This window comes from Poromitra crassiceps, assembly GCF_964638095.1.
Source record: "Poromitra crassiceps genome assembly, chromosome: 9".
Classification (NCBI taxonomy): Eukaryota; Metazoa; Chordata; class Actinopteri; order Beryciformes; family Melamphaidae; genus Poromitra; species Poromitra crassiceps.
The window spans coordinates 32397794-32421816 of NC_139630.1; the positions used below are offsets into that span (position 1 = coordinate 32397794).

The window sequence follows — 24023 nt, forward strand, 5'->3', positions numbered from 1 at the left end:
GACAAGAGCCAGGCTGAGGCTGCTTTAGCACTGGACAAGAGCCAGGCTGAGGCTGCTTTAGCACTGGACAAGAGCCAGGCTGAGGCTGCTTTAGCACTGGACAAGAGTCAGGCTGAGGCTGCTTTAGCACTGGACAAGAGCCAGGCTGAGGCTGCTTTAGCACTGGACAAGAGCCAGGCTGAGGCTGCTTTAGCACTGGACAAGAGCCAGCGCTCTTGAAAAAATGAAGCCTATGTCTAAATCTGAATCAACAGTCACCCATCAACATGTTACAAGCAGCTAAGTATTTATGTACATAAATAATGAAACACGTAAAAATATATGAATATGAGATCAACTGCAACATTGGATCCCTATCATATAGACTGTATAAAAGCCAAACCATCTTGATCGCTTCCTTGTGGCTGGTCTGCAGCGCACAATTGCTCAACTTCGCATCACTGATGACATCAGATATTGTGACATCATCAGTGACATCACTGTAGAAAAGGCCCTCATACTGACTGGTGAGGCCATACACATTGGAACACCCACGGACCAGATGCGAACCCGCGACCTAACGAGCTGATATCATGGACTGGACCACCGTCATCGGTGCTACTCAACTGTGAGGTCATCGATGATGTCACTGCAACTGCTGTTCGACTGCCAACTACTAGATCAGCCGATCAGCCTTACAACCAGCCAAATTGCCCAATAAAGCCTTAAAGACATCCCCGTGGTTCTTATCCATCACCTGTGGCGAGTTCCGATTTAAATGATCCAGCACATATTAAGCGGAAGCTACTACTTCCCCTACAATCACAATTGCTCGAGTTCGCGGACCAAAATCGCAGACAGAGCCCACTTACCATCACTGATGACATCGAGTGCTCGAGTGGCATCACTGATGATGTCATAGACATGGTGACATCATCAGTGACTTCACAATTGCCCGAGTGTAACCAAAAACATGACCAAAATCGCAGAAACCACTTACTCCCTTTTGTATAAAAATGTTTATCACGCTAAATGTTCAAGTGCTAATTTGTCTGAGAAGTTTGATTTCAATGTATTATTTGATGATATTAAAAGGGCTGATTGACAGTTGTGATAACCACTCTCAAACCTCTGTCAGATGGAGGCATGGCTGAGGGGGCTCCGCCCGACTACTGTGGACACGTCGGGCCCCAGACGACGTCACACAAGCAAGATGGCAGCTCGCTGAAACAATATATTTTGGCTTCACTTCTGCATAGTGGTAGGAAGCGGCGATGCGTCGACCATAAATTATACAGTCAATGATCCTTATTGGACTATTTTGGGATACTGAACAAAAAGGAAAGGGCAAAAAGCGTTAAGTCCCTTGCAAGAAATCTAGTTAAAGGAGAATTTCGTTTTTTTTTAACCTGGACCCCTCTCCTCACATTAATTATGATCTGACGACTCACCCAGCAATCTCCGCGGCGTTTCTGGCCATCCTAGCGTTGTTTTGAGATCTGGCCAGCCGGCAGGAAAGTATCGCGGGACTTGACGAGACTTGGTGACCGAGATCACGAATGAGGTAATTTGATCCCTGGGAGACACCAGGAAACCGCCCCGGGTGGGGAATATCAGTCTGGTGGTTGTTGAGGGATGAGATTATGACGATATGTGGCGAAAACGGGAATAAAACTGGCTATTTAGATGCAGGAAAGACAGGCTGCCACTTGGCCCCCTCGGAGCTCCATTTTACGACTGGCTTGGACGCTATTGATCTCAAAACAACGCTAGGACGGCCAGAAACGCCGCGGAGATCGCTGGGTGAGTCGTCAGATCATAATTAATGTGAGGAGAGGGGTCCAGGTTAAAAGAAAACAAAATTCTCCTTTAAGCTGCCGCTGAAGACTTCCACCACCACCACTCCATCATATTGCAGTATCAGTTTAATAATAATCCCTTCCTAGAGGATCTCTTGGCATCGTCACCACCACTTACCAACATAGGTCATGTAGTCGTACATGCCGTCAAGACTCATCATTTCCATGAAGTAGTTCTGGTTGCGTCTCCTCTCTGAGCTCTCCGCCATGTTAGTTTCAAACAGGTTATTGGAGATCTGCAGATTAAAGACACATTATCAGTTAGGAGTTCAGACAAATGAAAGACCACAAAATACAGGAATCTTGGAATTTAATTTGAATTGTGCAACTGCAACTGCGCAACTGTGTGCATCTTCAAGATCCAGTGCAATGACTTCAACTCTGGCAGGAAACATTTGATTTCCAACAGAATCAGCATCATTGTTTCCCTGTTTTTGAGGTTTAGATGGCACAAAGCCTGTAGGACTGAGTGAGACTGTTTTTGAGGTTTAGATGGCACAAAGCCTGTAGGACTGAGTGAGACTGTTTCTGAGGTTTAGATGGCACAAAGCCTGTAGGACTGAGTGAGACTGACGTCAGACAATATTTATATCATTGAGGAACACATATGCAATGTTGGATGCACTCTCTGACATACTGTAGGACACGCGATTAACTATGCATACTGTCGTAATATTATCGTAATATTAAACTACCAAAAGATGCCATCGCATGTCGTGATATTAACTGTAAGAGCCCCCAACATGGTATTGAACTGTGCTCCCTGTATGATAATATTGTGAAATCCCTCCTTGTCGCCAGCAAGCCTTTGCGTAAGACCAGGCCACACAAGCCAAGCCAGGCTGGAATGATTATGTGGAAGAGCTTCATGCTGAGGCTAGAAGGGCTTTCAAAGTATGGGTTGAGTCAGGCAGAGATAAGTATGGCCCCTTATTTGATTATAAAAAACAAGCAAATGCAAGTTTTAAATATGCTCTACGCTTCATTAAGAGAAATGAAAATACGATGAGGTCTGATTCTCTTGCAAGGAAGCTACAAAGCAATAGTACTAATGAATTCTGGAAAGAAATTAAACAAATTAATAATTGTAAAACCTCACTACCAACCAATATTGATGGTGTCAGCGGCCCAGAGGAAATCTCTCAGCTATGGAGGAAACATTATTATGAGCTGTTCATCTTCACAGTGGGCAACATTGACATTGAAGAGGATGTGATCGTCTCCTCACAAGAAATATATGATGCAATTAGGATGCTAAAAGACAACAAAGCATGTGGCATGGATAATATATCTGCAGAGCATTTAAAACTTGCGAGCAGAAAACTCTGTCCCCTATTGGGCATTTGTTTTACAGGACTTTTTGTTCATGGTATTTTACCTGACTCTATTTTATCTGTTTTATTAAAGCCCATTATTAAAGACAAATCTGGTAAAATCAACAGTTCGGACAACTACCGGCCTATAGCTTTGGCCAGCATCTTATCCAAGGTTTTGGAGAGGACGATACTGAATAGGCTGGAACAGTTCATCCTGACCGCTGACAATCAATTTGGTTTTAAACCTAAACATGGCACAGATATGTGTATTTTTGCTTTAAAATAAATTTTAGATCTGTATAACAGACACAATTCTACAATGTTTATGTGTTTTATTGATGCCTCTAAGGCCTTTGATCGTGTAAACCACGAAAAATTATTTTATAAACTGCAAGACAGAGGGGTTCCCTCATCTCGTGAGAATCCTGGTTTTTTGGTACTCACATCAGTCGATGAGAAATGGGGTGACTCCACATCTGCTCCATTTAACGTATGTAATACGTAAATAAAGTAAAACAGGGGAGCATTTTATCCCGCTTTCTCTACAATATTTACATGGATGAGCTTTCCATCCGGCTAAACAGCTGCAGGACAGGCTGCATGGTTGGTGATACCATTATAAATCACCTGATGTACGCAGATGATCTGGTTATCCTGTGTCCATATAGTGCTGGCTTTCAAGAGTTACTAAGAATATGCTCTCAATATGGCTCTGATTTCGATATTAAATTTAATGGGAAAAAGAGTAATGTCATGATAGTCAGAACCAAGGAAGATAATAAATTGTCATTCCCTGCCTTCTTTCTCTCTGGTACTGTCCTTAAATCATGTGGAGAGGTTAAATACTTAGGACACTATCTGACCGATGACCTGTCTGATGATAGGGACATTCAACGACAATACAGAATGATGTACGCTCAGGCTAATATGTTGATACGTAAATTTAGTATGTGCTCATCGTCTGTGAAGATTACTCTGTTTGAAACGTTTTGTACACCAATACGTGTACGGGTATACTGCCCACTTGTGGCGGCGCTACAAAAGTAGAAGTATGCAGAAACTCAAGGTAGCATATAATGATGGCATGAGGCTAGGGTTGCCAACAGTCCCGTATTAGCCGGGACATCCCGTATTTGGGTCAAAAGAGACGTGTCCCGTACGGGACGCCACTTGTCCCGGGTTTAAGGGAAGAGGCATATATATTGTGACCTGTCTGTCTGCTTGCCTGTGTGTTTGTGTGCTGTATGAGATAACACGAAGGGCGCTAGGACCCTGGGGGTGCCGGCGTGTCGCAGCACACGAGAGCACAGAGCGTGTGTGTGTGTGTGTGTGTGTGTGTGTGTGTGTGTGTGTGTGTGTGTGAGACTCTCAGGTGGGCGTGGCTATATTCTCTGGCAGCGTGTGGTGTGCCACAATCACTCATGTGGAAAAATGAGCGCATGACGTGAGCATGAAAGAGAGGGAGACGGTGATGCGGGCGTAATAAACTCATTTTTGTCCATGGACCACATAATAACACACCCAAAGTATTATCTTATCAAATCTGTCTGTACATGTATGTGCACTACAATTTACAGCAGTTATGCCATCTTCTTTGGTGTGTGATTATTTTCAAAGTCACATTTGAAAGACCAGATTCAAATCACGCATTTTCAAACCTTTCAATATTATGTGAAATGTTTCTATATCAAGGGAAATGGCAATACCAGCTAGTTATGAAAACAGAAAATAAACACTGTAAAGGGAATAACATAACACATTTTTTAGAGTTGAATGTAAAAAATAATAATATCATACCCCCCCGCCCCGCCGCGGGAGGGGGGGGGGGGTCCGACAGTTCCGTATTGCTGGGATGGAATGTTGGCAACCCTACATGAGGCTGCTGCTGAAAGTGCCAAGAAGGAGCAGTGCAAGCCAAATGTTTGTAAGTATTTGGTGTTTCGACATGCCCTGCTGTACTCAGGAACTTCATGTACAGTTTTATGTGCAGGATCTCTGAGTCACCAAATAGCATTATCTCAGCACTTGTAAACCCTGCCATGAGTATGGTTAGGTTCACCTCAAGGCTTTGGAACCACTGGCGCTTTAGCCTATATGCAAATATTGGAACTATATAAATTTGTATCTGTCTGTATTTTTTATTATGTTTTGTATTCTGTATATTTTTTTATTGTGATGTACTATGGACTGCCTCTGTGTCTGGAATAAAGTGTCGATTGATTGATTGATTGTCGACCAATCAGAGCATTCATTAAAACCTGGGTGTAGGTGAGTTACACCAAGAAGTACATCAGAATTCTGACACCTGTTTGATTCTGTTGACAAGCAGGGGCAGAGTTTTTCAAAGGGTGTTAGTCAATTTTTCCACAGTGCTCAAAGTAGGGATGCACCGATCCACTTTTTTCACTTCCGATCCGATTCCAATACCTGAATTTGGATATCTGCCGATACCGATATTATGCCGATACCAATATTTTTCTTGGCCAATTAAAGTTTTTTTTTTAAATATACCTTGCAAAAAGCAGACAAAATTAAGAAAATATACAAGGCAAAGAAGGATACTATCATACATTATTATACAAATTACGGCCAGCTGTGCGCTGGAATTGAAAAAAAAAAAAAAAAAATCCCAATTCCGATCCGATCCGATCCGTGAATTAGTGCCATATCGGCACCCGATACCGATATTGGATCGGATCGGCCCCATCCCTAGCTCAAAGTTCTAATCAGTTGGACTACTTTACACCAGTAAACAATAAGTAGCTCGCATAAAAAATGGTGATGATTTATCCGCCAGAGAAATATCTTAGTGGATGTTAATTTCAGATGCTGCATATCACTCCTATTTCATACATTCAACAAGCAGGTCACCGATCATCATTTGAAGCGCCTATTCTAGTGAATTGTGTCGTACCTTCTTGTTGTAGTCGGCAGTGGGGCTGTGGATGGTGTGCTCGGGCCGGTTGGGTTTGGGTTTGGGCGACTCGCAGGAATTGAAGAAGGACTGGATGAACGGCTCCAGGTTCTGCCCTTTCTGGAAGGCAAAGGTCACAGGTCAGCACAGCCAGTTGTACATTGTGTATCGTGTAATATCCTCATCCTGTTCAACTTCCCTTTAAATAGCAGCAGATAAGACAAGGACAAGGCCAGGATGGACACTGGAGTATCTTAGTTTATTATTATTATTATTATCGTCATTATTATTATTATCATCATTATTGTTATTATTATTATGGGGATTTGTGCAGATATTTGCTTTTATGCGTTTGTTTCTTCTGTTTGTCTAAAGGTGCTTTTAGGAACCTCGCTGTATGTTTTAATAGAGGGTATGCATGTGATGTCAGTCATGTCACAGAGGCACAAGTCACTGTGGGGTCACGCCCACTGAGTCACAGGAAGACTGAGCTTGAATGCAGTGATCAGCCTAGATAACTGACACCTGCTGCTCAGGGAGGAACTTGACACTCATTTTGACACTCATTCCCGATTGAGGGGGCGTGTTCCACTGGGTGTGCATACCCTCTATTGACTAACATCTTTGTACAGACAGTCCTGGAATTATAGATGGATACTAGCAACATTTCAGTCCAGGAAGGGGGGGACTCACCTCTTTCATCAGCTTCGCTGGCACAGACTTGAAAATCTTTCCTAGAAAAGAGAAAAGGTAGGTTTACAAATAAATCAAACGGTGAAACGTATCTGTGAGAACGAGGAGGAGATGGCACAGGCCTCACAAATCACACTCTGACAAGAGATGACTTCTTACAATACTGCATGAGGACACAGAGGGAGCAGACTCTCTTTCAGCAAGCAAGGCTTTGATGATGGACAGAGAGCAAGGTCATTCATGAACTGATCTGTTTCTTTTCCTATGGAGAGGCCACAAACTGAAAATGCACACTGCCACCTACTGTAGTGTGGAGTGTACTAACATTCACGTTTGACTCTGGCCAACCTCGTAAATACTTAACAATCCATTGCCATTGCTGAGGTGAATGTCCGCATGCTTTGTATACAGCCGTACTCAATTTAGAAGTTTGGGGGAATTATTGTGCACTCCAATTGCAGTGTTCCCCCTATATGAATTACACTGTTTAAAGAAAAAAATGCGAGGGGGAGGGGGGGAATCTTCAGAAATTAATATTATATTACTTTGCTTCATATCAGGGTAATTTCACACACCTCTGAGTTAAGCATATAAACAAGAAATTTTGCGCTTACCTGATAACGTCAGCACAACGCATAGCTGTAGGAAGCACGGGGAACAGGGGGACATTGTAGGAATACTATAGGAATGTTATAGGAATACTGTAGGAATATTATAGGAATACTATAGGGATTGCCTGATTGCCAAATAAAATTGTATTGACTGTCTCCTACTAGGCAGGGCACTCTTTGCAAGTGATTATTTTTTTGTATTTCACCACCGCTGCTACAACTTCATCCTAGGGGAATCACTGAATCACCATATTTCACAGTGTACACAGACATGAAATAATGAATAGGAGAAGCACCTAGATTGACATCAGGCAGCATCTGGCCCAGGAACTGAGACTCCATGCTGTGAGGAGACAGGAAGTCAGCCAGCAGCTGGCTGTTACTGAGCTCTGGGTGGCGCAGGAGCCTCTGGAGGCGCACACACACACACACACACACACACACACACACACACGCACACACGTTAGTACATTAATATTTCATATATGTGACAGGGACCAGTGTTTTGGGTAACAAGTAGGCAAGGTATTTTTTTTTACAGCTTATGAGAGTGAATTGTCAGCTTTCAACCGATGTGTCACACATTGAAATGTGAAAATAGTTGAAGAAGATATACTTATTTGAATGTTTGTGAGCAACATTCATAGAAAATCGCCCTGGCTGAAAGTTGGTCAACAAGGTGGTTTGCCCTGAACAAGCTTAGTGTTTAGTGATCCTAAAACTGTCGTCATTTTATCTTGATTTGTTATAACAGTTGGGGCAGTAAATCTGTGGGGGGGGGGGAAACACCTAACCGCTAGAAAAGGTGGTTTTGGTGTCTAACCATAGGTTTTACAGCTCAAGGAATACAACTGAATGAGTGAAATTAACATTATTATCATTACTGATTGACAAATCCAATATGGCGTCCCAAGAGGGGGCCCCAAATCCCGGTGAATAGGGTAAAATTTTTAACTAATAGATATAATCATGAAACTTCCCCAGTTGATTACTTACATTAAGACAATATTTTTTCTGAGATGTTATGTTTAAATATTCAAATTTACAGAAAACTAACCCATTAGGCCAGTCAATGTATAAAAAAAGAGCACCTAAACCCTAACAAATTGATACAAAAGGTTTTCCATTTTAAGCTTCCGGCAGTCGCCATCTTGAGAATGACCCCTTTCCGGAATATTGATTTTGGTAGACTTTTAGTATGTTATTTAACATGCCCAATGGTAACAGAAAAACCTTTTGTATCAATTTGTTCTCTCGGTTATTCTTTTCTTCTTCCAGAGATTGACTGGCCTAAGTAGCCAGTGAGTGATGTCTGGGTGTAAAAAAACATTTTGTAGAGACCTCATCACACACATTCCTACTATATTACCCAGTGCAAATACCTTCAGATATTCCTCAAATTCATCCCTTTTTGATGTAAGGAATTCATAGTTCTTTGGTCCAATGATTCTTTTGGATGGAAGCTGTGCATCTGCAAACGAGCCTGCAATAAGAGGTGAAATAAAAAATTCACAAGTAGCTCATTAAGACAAAATAAGGAAGCGCACTAGCGCCTCCTCTGGTCGGTCGAGGCGCCTGTTCAGGGCGGGAGGGAAACTGGTGGGAATAGCGTGATCCTCCCACGTGCTACGAAGCTGCAGGTGAAGCTCCTCGCTATCAGGTGAAAAGAATTGGCGTATGTTTTGGAGGAAGCATGTGTGTGTGTCTACGGCTCTCCCCAGATCAGCAGAGGGGGTAGCAGGGAGAATTGGCCAAGTACAATAGGGGAGAAAATTACAATTGGGGGAAAATCTGAATAAATAAATAAATAAATAAATAAATAAATAAATAAATAAATAAATAAGAAGCAACAGATTGGTTTACATTTTTTAAACATTTGCACACTTTAGAACTTTAATTAGAATTGGGAGTTGTTGTTTTTTTAATTCAAATAAGTTAGAAGAATGCTTTGCGTTACCGTGGAACTCAGTGAGTTTTGATTCTAGTACGTAGAACTCAAGGTATCTTCTGAAGGTCGACCACCTTTCAGTTTCATGACCAACTGCAAGAAGAGAAGAAAACAAAGACAAGATCTCAGACTGACATGAAGACTGGTCCAACACATTTCCCTTCACCAAAACATCCATGACCATTCTGGTGTATAGGGAGCTGAAATTACCATGTTTTCATTTGATTTAGGATAGACACTCACATTCTGCTCGGCTTCAAAAGCAATTTTTGGGCCATATCTTACACCAGGGATACTCAACTTGCTTTGTCCGTGGGCCGCTTTTGTATAATGATAGGAGGCCAGTTAACACGTTGACTGCCAATGACGAGATATCTCGTCTTACAGAATCCAACCGTTGAGTGCCAAAGACGAGATATCTCGTCTTAACACGTTAATTGCCAACAACGAGTTGAGTCGTCAAACACAATCCAGCTGTTCACTGCCACCGACGAGTTGAGTCGTCAAAAAAAAAATATATTTTTTTTTGACGGTGCTACGTGGATCAATGCCCCCCGCGTCTCCTATGGAGATATTGGAAGTATTGAATGTGTATAATCTATTTTACCGACCAGCTAGGTGGCGACGGTCCTCTCCCGACAGATATAAAGTCAACCAAAAGCAGCCGCCTCCCGCGGCTGCTTCCTCCAAGGAAGGAAATCAAGGAAATGGCTTGGCGATTTTACAGTCAGAAACGAACGAGCCTCATTCTCATACTGTAGGCGGGGACGGTTTCGCGCTGCTGCGGTGGGGGTTTCCTGAAATGGACTGTGTGGCTACTGTCCATGGTGGGCAGCATAAAGCCTAGAGTCGCACGGGCTTCATCGGGGCTCTCAAACCCAAGAGACGAGTGAGACCTACAGTATCCACACTCGCTGCCAGGGAGGCAGGCTGCTCAAACTCCCTGCCAGGCTCCCAGCAGCAGAGCACTCACTTGTGACAAACGCAGGCTGAAAGCCACTAGACACGCCCACGGAGGGAGGAGTTGAAGGAGAGGGCGTTCGGAACTATATTGTTTGGATGTCTGATCTCTCACTGATGCCAAAAATAAATGGTTAAAGTGACTGTTCTGCGTGTTTGATTGAATTTCACAAAACTGCGATTATCTCAGCTTCCTGTCTCACACGCTAAAACCATGCTGTACTCAACGGCTAATATCTACATAACTACTAACTCTACAAACTAACTCTTTTAGACAGAGAAAGCACACATTCTATTAGTACTTTTGTGAACTTTGTGTTGACAAACTCCAAGCAGAAAAGAATCCTCGGCTCTTGTAAAATGAGCCAGAATCCTCAAAAAAACGGCTTGGCAAAAGCTACCTACAGCAAAAAAAAACGGCTGGCAGTCAATGTGTTAAAAAAAAAAAAAAAAAAAATGACGGTCGGGCGTGGATCAACGCTCCCCCCCGTCTCCTATAAAAATATTGGAAGTATTGAATGTGTATAATCTATTTTACCGACCAACTAAGTGGCGACAGTGCTCTCCCGACAGAGAGAAAGCCAACCAAAAACAGCCGCGGGAGGAAGCCATTCTCAAGGAAATGGCTTGGCGATTTTACAGTCATCAGTCACCAGACTCGCCCGAGAGCGGCCGCGCCAGCAGCAGCACACCGAGAGCGGAGAGCGGTGCCTGGGTGCTGGCGTGGGGGATTGCAAATTTGCATAATAGATTATGGGTGAAACACACTTTGAAACACCCGCAGAAAGGCCAGAATCGCACGCATTCCGAAAACCCAGAAACGAACGAGCCTCATTCTCATACTGTAGGCGAAAACGCTTTCACGCTGCTGCACACGGGCGCACAACGGTGGGGGGTTCCAAAAATAGACTGGGTGGGCAGCATAAAGCCTAGAATCGCACAAAGCTTCATCAAAGCTCTCAACCGAAAATCCAAGAAACGATTGATCCCCATCCACAGTCCACACTGGCCACACTCGCCGACGAGGGGCCGCCAGAGAGGGAGGCTGCTCACTGCTCAGACAGGCAGGAGAAACTGGCTTGTGACAAACGCCACCAGACACGCCCACGGAGGGAGGAGTTTGAAGGAGAGGGTGTTCAGAACTATATTGTTCAGATGTCTGATCTCTCACTGATGCCAAAAATAAATGGTTAAAGTGACTGTTCTGCCTGTTTGATTGAATTTCACAAAACTGCGATTATCTCAGCTTCCTGTCTCAGACGCTGAAACCATGCTGTACTCAACGGCTAATATCTACATAACTACTAACTCTACAAACTAACTCTTTTAGACAGAGAAAGCACACATTCTATTAGTACTTTTGTGAACTTTGTGTTCACAAACTCCAAGCAGAAAATAATCCTCGGCTCTTGTAAAATGAGCCAGAATCCTCAAAAAAACCCTCTGGCAGAACCTACCTACAGTAAAAAAAAAAAAGGCTGGCAGTGAATGTGTTAACAAACACATTTTTTTCTGTACAGTATCAGATTGTAGGTTTTTGGGGTGTCAGCCGGAGTTTAGCACACAGGATAGTTAGTTAGGTTAAGTTAGTTAGACTAAGTTAGTTAAGTACATATAAGTGCCTGAGTGGCGAGCAGACGGCTGTATTTGACAATTTAGCTGGAGCTCAGTCAAACTTTATTTCACATTCGTTTTCATTGTGAATTAGAAAATGATCGGGGGGGCCACTCTGCACCCTATCGCGGGCCGCATCTGGCCCCCTGGCCGCTTACACCCAGGTCTTAGTGCAAGGGCAAATCTTTGCTAGTTTCTGGCACTCAAAATCTCTCTTTTTTTCTTTTAATTACCACTGGGTCAGTATATCAAAGGACGTGTTTCAGTGACTAAGTGGTAATTAAAGAAAAATATATATATTTTGAGTGCTAGAAAGTAGCAAAGATTTGCCCTTGCTCTAAGACTTGGGCGTAAGATATATAGCACAATAAGTCAGAGCTTTATGGTTTTGAACACAGTGGATTATTTATTTCCTGGCTCTTTGATGCTGCATTCAGGCAACATGGGAATAACTGTAGGTACGACTAGATGGTTCAAAGCAACAAAGTGGACCTGTTCATGTATTTAAACCCCAACTCGTTTGAAGCAGTTAAACCAGCTTGAACCTATCAAGACGTTGTGATTGAAGCTTTCTGTTTAATTGGGTTGCTCCATTTGCTTTTATTTGTCTGTTTGTGAACAATATACATGTATCTCAGAAACTACAGGGCACTCGGTAGAGTGCATAGTCCGCCAACCTTTCTACAAAGTTTCGTGGTGTTAACGTGAATCTGTTTGTGATTGGCCCCCGGTCATTGCCACGCCCCCTTTTGGCCTGGGTGTGAAAAGTTCTAAGTTGGCCCATGACCTCGTTTCCTACAAAGTTTCATGCAAATCCATTCAGAATGTTTTGAGATATGCTGTGGACAGACAGACAGACAGAGAGACAGACAGGCAGACAGAGAGACAGACAGACAGACAGACAGACAGAGAGACAGACAGATAGACAGACAGACAGACAGAGGAAGGAACATGACCTCCATGTCAACTCCGTGGGCGGCAGTAGGCGGAACCTGCACTCTCTGCAGTCCCTTTCAGTTTGACATCAAGTCAGACACAACCCTGCATTCCAATGGAGCTTTTACCACCGGAAAGCTGACATGAAAAGTATTTTCTAGTCTAGTCGTATTTTCCACTTGAAAGCTCATATTTACTGTCTTTCCCATATGAAAAGAATGCTGCACAACATTTCAGTAAACCTACGTTCATATTACTAACACACCAGATGTGTGTCCCGCTCACCAGTGTAGTGAAAATCATCTGGCAACGTGCATTAAATATTGAGTATTTAATGTACAGATCTCTCCGCTCCAGAGGTCACAGGAACTGACCTCTGGATGTGCCCTGCATCTTGGGGGGGGGGGGGGGGGGAGACAACCCCCCAGACCGGTTTCAACTGGTTTGCCAAACGAACACCAGAGTCCTGGACCTTGATGGGGAGCCCGGTCATGTGGGGCTAATCCCCTCACCCACCCTTGATGAATGACACCAAGGGAGGTGGAATTTTCACTACACCAGGGTGGGAATTTTGTCTTTTTAGGGGCGTGGCCATCCAGCCTTCGGCGTCACAAATTTCTTTTAGGGCACAAGGCCACATGCCAGAGCACAAAGGCCATCGCTCTACTGACATCATGAAGAGTGATTTCTCTGAAATGTGTGTTAAAATGAGCCAATGACACATCCTTTGCATAGAGCAGCTACATTAAACTGACACCATTGATGCTTTTAAAGCAACTGACAGTAGCAGGCTGGCAGCAGGGCACTGCTGCCAAGGTGGCCTTAGGGATCTCAGGGCATCACGGCCAGAGGGAGGGGCAACGGAGGCCATGTGGCCTCCATGTGTAATTCCCACCCTGCCGCTCACCGTCCTTCCTGTCGTTGCGTTCCACGTCGATGCAGAAGACGGGGACGCGCTCCCTCTTCACGTCGTCGTCGTAGAAGTCGATGTAGGGGAGGGAGATGCTCCAGGCGGACAGGTTCCTCTGGGTGCCCGGGACGCTGGCCAGCTCGGCCGGCTCGGCCGGGGAGTCGTCCTCCACGACCATCAACGCTTCCTCCACCTGCAGGAGCCCACATGAGAATCACTGTATCAGATGGTGACGAACAGGCGCCCCAACTGACTAGAGGAGGCGCTAGTGCAGCGACCAGGACTCATACGCCCCCCGGCTCCCCACCCGCAGACACGGCCAATTGTGTAGGAATGTCTGACCAAGACGGAAGAACGGCTGCCGGGAATTGAACCCGGGTCTCAGTCTGCGGTGGTAGGCGAGTGCTTTTACCCCACATGATTCTGTTTTTGAAGGGTCACACTCACGAAGAAGAAACACTCACCAAATCCTCGTCGATGTCGTCCATGGCGCTGGGCGGCAGCATGGCTCCTTCCATGGTCGCGCTCTTGAACACGCCCTTGATTTTGCTCCCAATTCTGCTGATCCCGGAGGACTCCCCGCGTCTTGACGCATTTCTAGCGTGAACAAAGAAATACGCCGTCACATACAGGTGTAAAAATCCCCCACCCCCATTATGCATCTATCCTACATTAATACAGCACTATCTCTATTCACTCCAGCTGTTAAAAAAAATCTCTGTAGTGTGTGTGTGTGTGTGTGTTGGCGGTGGGAGGAGGGGTCAATGTTATCGCAAGTCCTACTGGTGTTCAATCCAGGTCCATAAAGTTCATAGATTACTTTAGTGCAGGGGTGGCCAAACTTTTTTGTTTGTGGGCCGCATACAGAAAAATATAAGGAGTCGCGGGCCAAACAATATTAAGCGCGGCAGTTTTCGCGGCAAAAAAAATGGACCAGAAAACCCTTGTGCCATCAAAAATTGAATTTCTACCTAAATAAATATATAACACATAGTTTATTGATGCGCTCACCTATTACAATGGGTATTTCTGTATGTTATCAAATTTTCTTTTCCTGTGCCAACAGGTTAAGACAGAGATAATGTAATATAACATTAGTATTAAACTTTTTTTTGTTTTGTTTTTTTTAATAAATAGACCATGTCAGGGTGCCCAAGTATAACCCATTTTCAATGGTTTTAAATTGAAAAAACGAAATGGTTTTCAGTTTGTTTTTCTTAATGTTTTTGTTTTTCCGTTTTTCCCCCCGTTTTCGTTTTCGTTTTCCGTTTTAAACTTTGAAACAGAAAAACGGAACATTCATGGCGGGCCACTTAAAAACGGGCAGCGGGCCGCAGTTGGCCCGCGGGCCGTAGTTTGGCCACCCCTGCTTTAGTGAATACATTCATAATCTCAAATGAGGTTCAAATCAAATGCAAGCATGCGCATAAAATGTATACAAAGACACAAGCCCACATGAAAAGCTTACAAATGAATGGTAAATAGAGTGCATTTATATAGCACTTTTATCCAAAGTGCTCTACGATAAGCCTACTGTACATTCACACACCGACGACGGCAAGCTACTACGCAGGGGGCTTGCACAGCCATCGGGAGCCATTTGGAGTTCAGCATCTTACTCAAGGACGCTTCGACATGCGGACTGGAGGAGGTGGGGATCGAACCGCCGACAACTTTCATCCAAAGCAATTAGTGGACAACCCGCCCTGTGGTTACTGTTACACATTTATTGTTAAACTTATTTTATTTTTTGACTGACTGCACAGCGTGCAGTGATGCATCTCCATGCACATTCTGTATGTTTGCAGCTCTTGCATGCAGCAGACTCTGGGCAGCCAGTTGATGTGCCAAAAACCCACTTACCTCATCTCGTCCAAATTGAGGCTATTTCTGGAATAATACGCACAAGGGCTTTTAGGCTGCTGGGTAACTAAAGATAACAGCTGGTTGGGATATGAGGTGTACAGTTGTAGTCATCAACAGTATATTCATTGGTATATTACTGTATTATATAATACCGTATTTCTACTTTATGAGATATAATTCACTTATTATTAAGCACACTATGAAAAGTAACCAGTCTGCATGGAGGGGAAACATATGTGAGCCCAATGGTTGGAACACACACAAGACCAAATGACATCAAATATCGTTATATGAAAAAGGCTACAAGCAGCCCACACTCGCTCCCTGCTCCACAACAAACCTGTTGAGCTTTGAGTTCCTGGTTGGAGACTCCACTCCCCTCAGCAGCTGTCTAAAGTACTGAACACAAGACCAGAGGCACATAAAATAGGCAACTCAGACAGCAATGCACATTGTGACGATTTGAAGTGCTAAACACAGAAGAATGAAACTGAAGGTTACTATTCGAGGCAACCTCCAGTGCAGATAGGCCTGGGCCAACTTTAAATTGCAGCTAATAAATAATGCTTATAATTCATTTTAGTTTAGCCGAACGAGAACAATGTGACAATCTATCTGGTGAAGGAAAATCAAAAGATTGAGGTTAGCCATTATTGTACGTTCCGCTGCAATCAACTTCTAGCCTATTTTTTACACATGCCAGGCAGAACTACCTGCTCATATAACTCAATCAGACTGAAAGAGAATCAACAAAGTGCGTAAATCTGATTGGCTGTTGACAGCTGATCGCCGTTAAAAGGTTCAGTCGTGACCAACTTTTCCACCGACAAGCTTTTCTGAGCGTCCACACATTTGGCGTCTGTTTCAGGTCTTACCTCATCGCTGTGGCAGAACATGGGCGTGAAGACTCTCTCCAGTAGAGTCAGGACGTGTTCGTATGCCTCAAACAGACAGCGCATTGTCTGCAGCTTCACCACACCGCTGCACGGCCCCAGGGCAACTGAGAGGGAAGACAGCATGTTTACTGGGGCTGCTGCGTAACAGCTTTAACATCTTAAAAAACAGGCCATTTTATTTTATTTTATTTTGTTTTGTTTTGTTTTGTTTTTAAAGAGGTTTTTGGCATGTTTTCCTTTAGAGGCAGACAGGAAAGTGCTGCACAAAGTATTACAGATAGTACTACAGTATACTCTAAAATAGTTGATTACTATACATTTAGTACCCTGGCCTAAACTGTTTATTACTATTACTTTCAGACTTCAGGGGTTCACATGCTTTGAGAAGCAATATATATTTTTTTTTTTAACTTAGGGGATTAAGGAACAAAAACTTTCAATTCAAGTAAAGGAATTCCTATTAGACATATCTGATGTACAAAGAAATACAATACTTTATCCAAAGATTTTGAAATAAATCTATATAAGCTATAGAAGAGTCTTAAACTTCAACTGTTCAACTGACTGTTGAATCTGATCCTGGAACAGGCCCCAGGAGCAAATCATATCTTTGGTCCTCAAACTGATTAAAGAGATTCTGATCAAAGGAGTTAAGTGAAAAATGAAAAACACAGAAATTGGACGTATGAAGTTTATCACTCGACACAGCCGCATTACTTCAAAGCCTGTGATTGGAGGGAAGAGCGCTGGCTGTGAGGTAACGATGTTAACGAGATAGCGATCTTACTGTTCTTGATCTCCTCCACGATGAAGGGGTCGAAGCTGATCTTGTCGATGCTCTCCTCCAGGCAGTAGGTCTCATACATGTGCAGCACCTCCCCATGTAAACGCTGCAGCTCCGACTCGCTCAAGTCTGGACTCAGGATCTTATCGTTGAACTCCTCTGGAGGAAACAACAAAGTGGTTTCATATGGTCAACCTGATGTGGAAATGTGAGGTGGGTTACGTTTTTCAAGGCTCAAAACGTCGCCTTTGACCTTTGACCTCAAAAAGGATTTTAAATCGTTGAATTGACTCGGCAGTAGCCATTTCCTGGAGAATCCCTGGAGAGAGAGGGGTGGGTATTCACTGCATGCATGTGTATACGCTGCACTACATCAGTGACGGGCTGCAACGAACGATTCTTTTCATTATCGATTAATCTGTCGACTATTTTCTCAACAGATCGATTAGTCGTTTGGTCTATAAAATGTCAGGGTGAAAAATGGCGATCACTTTTTCCCCAAAGCCCAAGATGAGATTCTCAAGTGTCTTCTTTTGTCCTGACCAACAGCCCACAACCAAACATAATCAGTTTACTCTCACAGAAGAGTAAAGAAAGCAGAAAATATTCATATTTACATTTTTAGTTTTTTTTCTTAAAAATGTGTCTAAATGATTAATTGATTATAAAAAAGAGTCAGAACAGAAGCAGCTACTCGGTGGAGTGGATGGATTCAATGGTCTACTCTAGAGCCAGGCAATAATGCCTCCTTTCCCTCCAGTGGGGGGCGGTGTGGGGGTTGGGGCGGTGTGGGGGTTGGGGCGGGGCTTACCCACGGCATGGGGGTTGGGGCGGGGCTTACCCACGGCATGGGGGTTGGGGCGGGGCTTACCCACGGCGAGGCAGAACTGCAGCACGTGCACGGCGCCCTCCTGCTTCAGGAAGTTCATGAAGCGAAAGAGGAGATCCTGCTGCTCCCTGATCTCCTTCAGGTCCAGCTTCAACTCCTGGACAAGCAGAGACGCTTAGAATCATGTTCAGACAATAAGGTGCCGATTCAAGGAGATGTTTCCAGAATGCTCCACAATTCTTATGCTATACTAAAAATAGATACATGTATATACAGTATACACTGTATGTATAGATACATACATATACAGTACATAGATGGACAGGGCCAGGAACTGCAGTGAACAGTGCATTAAATATTCATCCCTTATTTTAATGATAATCATTTTAAAAAAATCAGAATTTTCACAGCAGAAATATGTCAAAAGAACAGAGTAGTAAATTATGTTTGCATGCGAGAGAGACAGAGAGTAAGTGAGTGTGTGTGTGCGCGCGCACGCATGCACGCACGTATGTGTGTGCGTGTGCGTGTGTGTGTGTCATCTGACTTACAGATGTCTTCTTGTTGGTACAATCTTCATATTTCTGTAAAAATGGAACCAGGGCTGATGGCGGCTCTGTGGCCTGCTCTGGCTGGAGAGACAATCCACACAAGGTTTACCAAGAGGAATGTGACTATTAAATAAATAAATAAATAAATAAATAAAAGAAGATAACATCCATTCAACTGAATTATTATGCAACTTGGCCAATTTAACTTTGTTTGTTTAAGTCAATTGAAGTGTTGTGTTCCTGAAAGAGGTATCCACAGTTTGTCATAAAAAAAAAGTGACATGTACTTAAAAACCTCAAATTAAAACCAACCATAGAGCTTTTCAAAGCATTAAGGCAGTGGTTCTCAAACTTTTTCACATCAAGGACCCCTAAACTGACACAAATTAGACCACGGAACCCCAGTTGCTACGAATATGTCCCCATCTGATACGATTTTTGCATTTAGATGTTATTACAGAAAGTGTATGAAACCCAAAACAGTCATACATTCTGTCATTGTGTTACTTTGGATGGACGTACAGTGAAGATACGTTATGTCTCTTTTTGCTGGGGACCACCTGGAACCCCCTCAAGGACTCCACTTTGTGAACCACTGCATTAAGCTAAGTCTATGCTAACAAAAACCACCGTCTGTATGAAGTCCAGGTAGGGATTTCCCACATTTGATATCAGGTGTTTTGGAAATTATTCATAAATAAGGTTAATCGCATCAGGTTGAAATGGCTTTTTCACTTACTGGAGAGTCATCCACAAATATGAGCACCATGAGGTTCACAGTATCCTGAAACACAAAGGAAGAGGGAGCATGTTATCTGTGGCCCTTGAGTAAAGTTACCTTCAATCCAAACACTGTAAAAGTTTCTTCAATCCAAACACTGTAAAAGTTTAAATCAGTGCAGCAATGCCCAATCACAGACTGGGGAATCTCGATGTTGATCCTGTGTAAAGTCCTGCTGGCATAATTGTATTATACTATACTGTGAGCAACAGCATTCCAAACAAGACTTAAATAGAAAGACAGAACATTCCACCATAGGTTTGGTTTCCCACCCCACACACACACACACACAGATGCTTCCTCCAATATATGTCACCTGACAGCGAGGAATTTCACCAGCAGGACGTAGCGCGCGCTATTCCCCCCAGTTCCCCTCCCACCAAACAGCGCCGACCAACCAGAGGAGGCGCTAGTGCAGCGACCCGAACACACACTCTTAATCCAGCTTCCCACCCGCAGACACAGCCGGAGGTAAGACGGGACACCCGGGTAGTGCAGCAAAATTGTTGTTGAAGCAAAATAAATGCATCGGCCACAGAATTCAAACACATGACCTGCTGATTCATATCTTTGTCTCCTTGTGGAACTCATGCACACCAACAGACACACATGAGTATTGACCGAGAGAGGAGTACAGAAATCTTTATTATCCACAATGGAGGAATTTGTTTAGCAGCACGCAGTTAAAATACACAAACACATGCTTGTACTTACAGGATCGGCCATGAAGTCCATGGTTGGCAGGAGGACAGATCCAGCCATCACCTCCCGCAGCAACAGAGCTAGAGATCTGAGCAGAGACAACACACAGAGCAAAGCTTTACTATGGGCTCACGCTGGGAGGCAGTACAATCTGATGCTGCTCACACGACCATCTGATCTTCAAATCCGGATATACAGTATAGGCTAGGATTATTGTCATTGAAAATTGACAAAACACAGCCACAAATAGACTATCAAATATGGATGTCATGACAGCCGGCAGTCAAAAGTGAAGCCAAAACCTCTTGTTGACCCTCTAGTGGCTGGCTGCAGTATAGGTCTTAAGTCCCACCAGGGACAGGACTTGAGAGCCAAACTAAAGAATCAAAGTACACGTCAAGTACATTTCCCCCCAAAGATGGTTTCTGTCATTTTAGGTAGTTCTTATCACGCTGATGTATGTTCAAGTGCCCATTTTTCTGATGTTCGTTTTTAATTAGTTATTTGACAATATAAAAATCATGATTGACAGCTGTGACAGCCACTCTCAAAGCTCCGTCAGCTGAGCACGCTCAGCTGACGGAGGTTGCAAATGACGTCACACAAGCAAGATGACCGCTCGCTGAAACGAGATATTTTGGCTTCACTTTTGGATAACTGTAGGAAGCGGGGACACGTTGTCCATATATTATACAGTCAATGTCTTAGCCACAATGCAATTACATGTAAAGAGATGAGAGGGAGACAGGGGAAAAGTAATGTAGACACAGGTTATAAATGCAGCCACAGCAGACACATAACAGACATTTTCAGCCAATATGGACATACAGGGAAATGGATAAATGACATCTTTATAATCAGATCTCAAAAATGCCGTTACATTATGTCATTTAGTGGAAGATTTGATTCAAAGCTACTTAGAAAAAGCACATTTTGTCAACAGTAGTCAAACTGACTGTATTTTACAGTCTTCATGTTGAAATGTACAGTAACTAAAGCATGAATCAGGCCTGTACGAGTACCAAGGGTGGCAGGACTGGGAACAATTCACTTTCAATTTGATCATTTCATTTACCATTGACAGAGAGTGCTCTATTATTTAGGCTGGGTATTACAATGTTTATTTGTTTATTATAGGGATCCCCTTTAGCTGACGCCTAGACGACAGCTAGTCTTCCTGGGGTCCAAGACAAGAATACAAATGTCTCATGTCTCATTTTTGACGTGCAAAAATAAAATCATGAACATGCAGTAGCTACAGTATCTCTCATGTCGTGCCCTTGTCTCTTTACATTGTCCATTAAATGTCTGTCTCTAGTAAGTTGGTCTCCTCTACTTTGACAAGTGGACAACCATCAGCCCGAGATCCTATTCAATTCCAAACCCTAGTTGGGTGGCGAAACTGTAAAATCGGTTGTCACATTTTTGGAATTCACCACTGAGGCCTTTGGACAATTTCCTTCCCAGGACAGTTCATTGTGCTTGGGAAAGAAAGTGATTAGTCCTGAATGTAAAGTGAACTGAAGCCAGCGGGTCCACAGGTGAGTTGAGTGGGCCTACCTGAAGCCAGTGGGTGCACAGGTGAGTTGAGGGGGCCTACCTGAAGCCAGTGGGTCCACAGGTGAGTTGAGTGGGCCTACCTGAAGCCAGTGGGTCCACAGGTGAGTTGAGTGGGCCTACCTGAAGCCAGTGGGTGCACAGGTGAGTTGAGTGGGCCTACCTGAAGCCAGTGGGTGCACAGGTGAGTTGAGTGGGCCTACCTGAAGCCAGTGGGTTCACAGGTGAGTTGAGTGGGCCTACCTGAAGCCAGTGGGTGCACAGGTGAGTTGAGTGGGCCTACCTGAAGCCAGTGGGTGCACAGGTGAGTTGAGTGGGCCTACCTGAAGCCAGTGGGTCCACAGGTGAGTTGAGTGGGCCTACCTGAAGCCAGTGGGTGCACAGGTGAGTTGAGTGGGCCTACCTGAAGCCAGCAGGTCCACAGGTGAGTTGAGTGGGCCTACCTGAAGCCAGCGGGTCCACAGGTGAGTTGAGTGGGCCTACCTGCAGTCTGTTGCTTTGGGAGGCATGACGAAGCTGAACAGCATCTCCGTCAGCTTCCTCAGATAGAGCAGCTCGTCCTTGCGGCTGCGCAGGGCAATGTGCAGGTCGGGGCCGTACTCATCCAGCGCCGCCGGCTGCAAGTCCCCCAAGTTCCCCACTGGAGACCAACACACAAAGCATCAGGACCACCACCACTCACTTTCTTCTGATTCCACCCCCCGTTTTCTCCCCAATTACATTACATAATCAGTTACACATTTTAGCTGTCTGTCATAGAGCTCCTCTTCTGTGTATACCTGTCTGTGATTTAACTTTGGCTTCAGAACAGTGGGTAAGTGTTTAGGCTAGGTGCTATTTCTGTCTGCTAACTCTTTATCCTTAAACTAGTTGTATTTTTTCCAAAACCTCCCTAACATATCAGGTTTTCACGACCCAGTATATCATTTTGAAGAGAGTGTTAAATCAGAAATCAAGAAGTGTAGCGTCGCAGGATGTGCGTCGCTAACTGCCAGAGATGCAAACCTTTGAGTCGAGCTTTTGAGATCACTTCAATATGCTTCATCGCAGCTTTCATCACTTTGTCGGCAAATACAGTGGGGACATCGATCTGCATAAAAAGACAAATACAGTGGGGACATCGATCTGCATAAAAAGACAAATACAGTGGGGACATCGATCTGCATCAAAAGGCAAATACAGTGGGGACATCGATCTGCATAAAAAGACAAATACAGTGGGGACATCGATCTGCATAAAAAGACAAATACAGTGGGGACATCGATCTGCATCAAAAGACAAATACAGTGGGGACATCGATCTGCATCAAAAGACAAATACAGTGTGGACATCGATCTGCATAAAAAGACAAATACAGTGGGGACATCGATCTGCATCAAAAGACAAATACAGTGGGGACATCGATCTGCATCAAAAGACAAATACAGTGGGGACATCGATCTGCATAAAAAGACAAATACAGTGGGGACATCGATCTGCATAAAAAGACAAATACAGTGGGGACATCGATCTGCATCAAAAGACAAATACAGTGGGGACATCGATCTGCATCAAAAGACAAATACAGTGGGGACATCGATCTGCATAAAAAGACAAATACAGTGGGGACATCGATCTGCATAAAAAGACAAATACAGTGGGGACATCAATCTGCATAAAAAGACAAATACAGTGGGGACATCAATCTGCATAAAAAGACAAATACAGTGGGGACATCGATCTGCATAAAAAGACAAATACAGTGGGGACATCAATCTGCATAAAAAGACAAATACAGTGGGGACATCGATCTGCATAAAAAGACAAATACAGTGGGGACATCGATCTGCATAAAAAGACAAATACAGTGGGGACATCAATCTGCATAAAAAGACAAATACAGTGGGGACATTGATCTCCATAAAAAGACAAATACAGTGTGGACATCGATCTGCATCAAAAGACAAATTGGACAAAAATGTGTGAAAAGCCCCAAAAAGAAGCACAGAAGCCACAGCACTTCAGTTAGGGGACATTCACACCAAAAGCGTTTTTTTTTCAGTCAGAACGCTATGAAAATCATGTTGAAGGCGCTTCCATTGTGCACAAAACACAGCGCACAGAGCCGTTTTTTTGTGCTCCGTTTGTTTTCCCCTGTAGTCGCGTGCAGTACAGATCAGAACACAACGACCACAAGGACGGTAGCCAGCTGGTTTTGTCTGTTTGATGTTGTTCACTGTCAACATGAAAGCCAGATTATTGCCAATTCTGGCAGCAGCCGAGGTTGAAAATCCCTCGGGAGGAGAAAAGGTAGGAGGAGTGAAAAAGACGATCAGGG

At 43.8% G+C, this 24023-nt stretch overlaps 1 protein-coding gene across 3 annotated transcripts in view; it reads right to left on the reverse strand.

Annotated features, from left to right (window-relative positions):
* The window catches only part of snx14 (sorting nexin 14), a 38188-nt gene that overhangs the window by 6894 nt on the left and 7271 nt on the right, over positions 1 to 24023 (reverse strand). For all 3 annotated transcript variants that reach the window (XM_083643210.1, XM_083643208.1, XM_083643209.1), the window contains 17 exons: positions 22712 to 22796; positions 22190 to 22346; positions 20162 to 20237; positions 19406 to 19450; positions 18667 to 18747; positions 18158 to 18272; positions 17290 to 17445; positions 16482 to 16606; positions 15947 to 16005; positions 14205 to 14337; positions 13738 to 13933; positions 9330 to 9413; positions 8755 to 8855; positions 7669 to 7780; positions 6762 to 6802; positions 6069 to 6188; positions 1957 to 2074 (listed from right to left, as the gene is read on the reverse strand). In XM_083643210.1, the coding sequence (XP_083499336.1) occupies positions 1957 to 2074; positions 6069 to 6188; positions 6762 to 6802; positions 7669 to 7780; positions 8755 to 8855; positions 9330 to 9413; positions 13738 to 13933; positions 14205 to 14337; positions 15947 to 16005; positions 16482 to 16606; positions 17290 to 17445; positions 18158 to 18272; positions 18667 to 18747; positions 19406 to 19450; positions 20162 to 20237; positions 22190 to 22346; positions 22712 to 22796 (1804 nt within the window). The remainder of the gene's footprint in view (positions 1 to 1956; positions 2075 to 6068; positions 6189 to 6761; positions 6803 to 7668; positions 7781 to 8754; positions 8856 to 9329; positions 9414 to 13737; positions 13934 to 14204; positions 14338 to 15946; positions 16006 to 16481; positions 16607 to 17289; positions 17446 to 18157; positions 18273 to 18666; positions 18748 to 19405; positions 19451 to 20161; positions 20238 to 22189; positions 22347 to 22711; positions 22797 to 24023) is intronic.